The 5,115-nt window shown below is 57.0% G+C and overlaps 1 protein-coding gene across 1 annotated transcript in view; it reads left to right on the top strand.

Annotated features, from left to right (window-relative positions):
- The first annotated feature begins 3,121 nt into the window (after positions 1–3,121).
- The window catches only part of LOC122194067 (bromodomain-containing protein 4-like), a 4,786-nt gene continuing 2,792 nt past the window's right edge, over positions 3,122–5,115 (top strand). Inside the window, exon 1 of the mRNA XM_042894973.1 lies at positions 3,122–3,358. Within this exon, the coding sequence (XP_042750907.1) occupies positions 3,161–3,358 (198 nt within the window). The 5' untranslated portion in view covers positions 3,122–3,160. The remainder of the gene's footprint in view (positions 3,359–5,115) is intronic.

The raw sequence follows: 5,115 nt of genomic DNA, 5'->3' as shown, positions 1-5,115 counted from the left end.
GCAGCCTATCAATACCTGAAGGGAACCTACACCCAGGAGGGGAGTAAACTGTTCAGAAGGGCTGACAACAGCAGGACGAGGGGAAATGGATCCAAGTTGAAGGAGGGAAGATTGAGGTTGGATGTTAGGGGGAAGTTCTTTACTAGGAGAGTGGTTGGGCCCTGGAACGGGCTGCCCAGGGAGGTTGTGGATGCCCCGTCCTTGGACGTGTTCAAGGCCAGGTTGGACGGGGTCCTGGGCAACCTGATCTGAATGTGGATGTTTGGTGGCCCTGCCAGGCAGGGGGGTTGGAACTCCATGATCCTTGGGGTCCCTTCCAACCCGGGTGATTCTGTGATTCTGTGAAGGAGTGGGAGGAAAGGCAGCGCTCTGAAGGGTCCCCTTCCTCCCCACAGCCCCTGGGGAGAGCGCAGGGGCCGTGCCAGCCTCTCAGCGCTGCCATTCCTGTTAATTCTCAGCCCGGTTTCTGCTCTCTCCTGGTCTCTGCAGCACAGAAGCTGTCTGTTATTCACGGTGCAGCTGCAAAGAAACTGCAGGTGTTGAGCGCAGCTCTCAGCAGGGCTCTTCTGGGAAGCAGCGCTGAGCTCCGTGCCTCTCCTGCCTCTGAGCCCCCGAGTTCAGGGCCCTGAAATCACTTTGATGCTTCTGTAAAGCTGCACTCAGGTTTGAGTTGGTTTAATTGGAGATCAGCGCTCGCTGCGTGTGATCCCAGAGCTTTTTGGTGTGGAACTGGCAGCGTTCTGCGCGTTCCCTGTTGCTCTGCTGCACTGTAGGCAGGTGGACACCCAAAAAACCACGCTGCTCACCCTCTGGCTGCTCTTGGTCCGGAGCAGAACTTCACAGCCGCTTCCATGGCTCCTGTGGGGCGTTCTGATGTCTTTTCTCTCGCCCCCATCCGCAGGGGAAAGCTTTGCTCCTTTGTGAAGCTGCTCCAGCAGCGCTTGGCAACGTGAGGCTGTGCGTAAAACTGCTTCCTGCTGAAACCAAGTGTAAAAACTCTGATCTGAAGTGAGAGACGGAGGTGAGCGGCTTTACAGAGGGCCGCTGCCGAGGTTTGCAGCCAGGCTGGGATCTCAGCTCTGGACGTGGCTGAGTTCCATCACCACGCATTGCTTTACGCACAGCCCCGTTTTTCACCTGTCCCAAAAAGTGGCTGAGCATCAGCCCCCAAAAGAACACCCACCCAAAAGCCACCTGGTGCTGCTTTGCTGTTGGAAGGTGAATTTGGAAGGAGTTTCGGTGCTCTCAGCAGCTCACAGCCTGAACCTGGTTGGTGTTGGTGCAAGCAGGGGCAGGAAGAATCCCTTAATTAGCTCATTATCTGCTTCTTCATTAGGGTTTGTCTTTCGTCTGTTCCCTGTGAATGCACTTGCAGAGCTGAGGGTTTTGGCAGTGTTGGGGTTTTGTCTTAACTGCTGAATTGGTTGCAGTGGACTTGGCTCAAACGGATCCCGCTCTGCTTTCGTAAGGGCTGACCTAAAAGCTGCACGGGTCCAGAAATGTGGGGAGGTTTCATTTCTGACCCAGGGGATGTAAAGGTGCTGCCTGCGCAGCGTTGGCTGCTGGCGGTAATCAAGCACTGGATTTTCTGGTTCGTGGGAAACAGTAATTAGCTCCTCAACACTCATTAAGGGCGGTGAGTCAGCGCATGGCAGAAGGAGCAAAGCCAGCAATCCAGGCTCCTTCCCTTCCCAGCCTTCAGTCCCTGTGCCAGGAGCCTGGAAGAGAAAGCGGCCTTGCTGCCAGCAGATGGAAGCAGCGAAGCAGCATTGCAGCTCCGGAGCAGAGGTGGAGAAATGCAGCCCTGCTCGGGCATGGAAGAAGCTCAGAGGTGGCTCAGCAAAGTGCTGGAGCCCCACAGGACCCCACGGTGACCTCGAGGACGGGCCGGACCCCATCATTTCGGGGCCTTTTGGGGTGCTGAAGGTCGGATATGCGTGGAGGGGGCGCCGGGTGGAAGAATGTCTCCCTCTGGGTTGTTGTGCAGGGACTTTGGAGCTGAGGTTCACAGTAGGCTGGTAGGAGCAAAGCGCACGCGTCGTGCTCTGGGTGCTGCAAAGGAGCTGCACAAACGGGTGGATGGTGACCATGGCCTGAGCGTCAGCCTCTGCTGAGCAGCAGAGTTCAGCTGCATCCCCTCCGGATCTCTGTGGTTCTATGACCTGCAAGGACCCATTCAGTCCTACAGATTCAATGCTTCTGTGACCTTCAAGGACCCATTCAAGGACCCATTCAACCCAACACATTCTGTGGTTCTTTGGCCTTCAAGGACCCATTCAACCCAACACATTCTGGGGTTCTTTGGCCTTCAAGGGCCCATTCAACCCAGCACATTCTATGGTTCTGTGACCTTCAAGGACCCATTCAAGGACCCATTCAACCCAACACGTTCTGGGGTTCTGTGACCTCCAAAGCCCCTGAAGGAGCTTGGTGACAGAGCACAGCTTTGAACCATGGGGTTGAGAACGCCTTCAGGTCTCTTGGAGCTGCCCAGAGTGGTGTTTTTTCCTGCAAGCAGCGCTTGTTCTGTCCTGAGGAACGGAAGGAAAGCAAAATGTGGGGGTGCTGCTTTGTTCTGTCCTGAGGAACGGAAGGAAAGCAAAATGTGGGGGTGCTGCTTTGTTCTGTCCTGAGGAACGGAAGGAAAGCAAAATGTGGGGGTGCCCCAAAATGTGTGGGACCCAGAGTGCTGGACCTGAGAGCACTGCTTCACCCAAAACAGCACAAGCTGTGAGCGCAGCGCAGCCTTCATCCCCGCCGTGCTGATAAAGGCCGCAGTCGTCCTTTCGCTGCTTATCCCCCCGAGGTTTGGACAGAAACGGGTGTTGATCAGCAGAGCAGCGACTTCCATGCAGAGGGGTGAGCAGGAGGCGGTTTGGTGCCCCTGGCTGCTGGGAAGAGCTTTTGTTGCGCAGGGATGGAAAAGCGCAGCCTGCCGAGCGCTGCCCTCGCCTCCCCGCCAGCACTGCAGCTTTCCAATGGCTCTTGGCCTTCCTTACCTCTAAATTTCCCCCCCCTTGATCAAACCCAAGTCCCGGATGGATTCAAGGCGTGGAAGGAGGCGCTCTGCAGCTGGCAGCGTCGTGCAGGCAGGCGTCAGGCGCTCCTCGGAGCCCCGCCGACCCCATTTCCATCTGTTTTTTTGCAGGACGTGTTTGAGATGCGCTTCGCCAAGATGCCGGATGAACCGGAGGAACCGGTGATCCCGGCCTCCTCTCCCGTGGTGGTTCCACCTCCGACCAAAGTGGTTCCCCCTTCGTCCAGCGACAGCAGCAGCGACAGCTCCTCCGACAGCGACAGCTCCTCCGACGACTCGGAAGAGGAGAGGGCTCAGCGCTTAGCGGAGCTCCAGGAGCAGGTAGGCTGCCCTGCGCCGCCCCTCTTGGCTTTGCCTCGGTCGTCTGCTGCGTTTCTGTGGGATGGCAGGAGGGATTTCTTCGCTCACAGGGCAGTCAGGGCCCGGCGCTGCTGCCCCCAGTTGTGGCAGTAGGAAGGGATGGGATGCGGAGGGACGTGGCTGCGATGGAGCAGTGGGTCCACGCACAGCTGACTGAGGATGCTCCCAGGTTGGAGCTCCTGCGCTGTGCCGACAGGCTGAGCTCCGGGCGTGCAGCCTGGAGAGGAGAAGACTGCAGGGAGACCTCACTGCGTCCTTCCAGGACCTCAGGAGATCTCATAAACGCTTCTGATCGCTTTGGCCACAGTGATGGGATGAGGGGAACGGGTTAAAACTCCCAGAGGGGAAACTGAGGTCAGGTGTGAAGGGGAAATTCTTCCCTCAGAGGGCAATAAGGCCCTGGCGCTGCTGCCCAGAGCTGTGCTGCCCCATCCTGGAGGTGCCCACAGGGTGGGGGGCACCCAGCCGTGGCAGGGGTCGGCCTGGGGGGGGCTTTGGGGTCCTTCCAACCCAGCCGTGCTGTGACCCCATCATTCGGCACTAAACAGAGCAGGGTGCAACGCTGCAAGAGTTTCATTTCTTCTTCTGCTGCATGCGATGAGGGCTGCCCCTTGTTGTTAAACAGACAGAACACCTTTTCTCAAGCCTGTGCCTCTGCTCCTAAAGAAACTGCAGGGCGTCCCTTCCTAGGCTCAGCTTGCCGTAAATCCTGAAGGCCAAAAGTGGCACCGGAGCTCAAACACCCACAGCTGGAGCTTTTTGTGCTCCAGCTCCCACACGCTCCACGCTGCAGCCCTCGCCCCAGAGCACCCAGGCTGCCCAGCAAAGCTTCGCCCCATCTGGAAGAGCAGAACCAGCCAAGCTGTGCTCAACCCAGCGAGCAGAAAGAGCAGCTGGAGCAGCACGTGTGCACTGCACCCCGCGCCGGGAGCTTTGGAAGGTGGAGGCAGAAGGCCCCCAGTGAAGGGAATGGTTTAAAACTCCCAGAGGGGAAATTGAGGTCAGGTGTGAAGGGGAAATTCTTCCCTCAGAGGGCAATAAGGCCCTGGCGCTGCTGCCCAGAGCTGTGCTGCCCCATCCTGGAGGTGCCCACAGGGTGGGGGGCACCCAGACATGGCAGGAGTGGGGCTGGGGGGGCTTTGGGGTCCTTCCAGCCCAGCCGTGCTGTGACCCCGTGGTTTCATGATCTTGAAGGAGCCATCTGACCCAAACTTTGTGGGGTTTGGGGGTTCCGTAGCCTTTAAGGACCCTTCCAACCTCACCCATTCCGTGCTTCTGTGATCTTTAAGGACCCATCTAACCCAAACTGTCTGTGGTTGTGGACTTTTATGACCTTTAAGGAGTCATTCAACCAAATACATTCTGTGGTTCTGTGACCTTCAAGGACCCATTCAACCCAACACATTCTGGGGTTCTTTGATCTTCAAGGACCCATTCAACCCAACACATTCTGGGGTTCTTTGATCTTCAAGGACCCATTCAACCCAACACATTCTGGGGTTCTTTGGCCTTCAAGGACCCATTCAACCCAACACATTCTGGGGTTCTGTGACCTTCAAGGACCCATTCAACCCAACACATTCTGTGGTTCTGTGACCTTCAAGGACCCTTTCAACCCAACACATTCTGGGGTTCTGTGACCTTCAAGGACCCATTCAACCCAACACATTCTATGGTTCTTTGACCTTCAAGGACCCATTCAAGGACCCTTTCAACCC

Source organism: Lagopus leucura, unplaced genomic scaffold (assembly GCF_019238085.1).
Source record: "Lagopus leucura isolate 7727_CA_CO unplaced genomic scaffold, USGS_WTPT01 34621-0_obj-0_obj, whole genome shotgun sequence".
Classification (NCBI taxonomy): domain Eukaryota; kingdom Metazoa; phylum Chordata; class Aves; order Galliformes; family Phasianidae; genus Lagopus; species Lagopus leucura.
The sequence above is the reverse complement of the archived record's forward strand: the minus strand, read 5'-3'. Positions and strand labels throughout refer to the sequence as shown.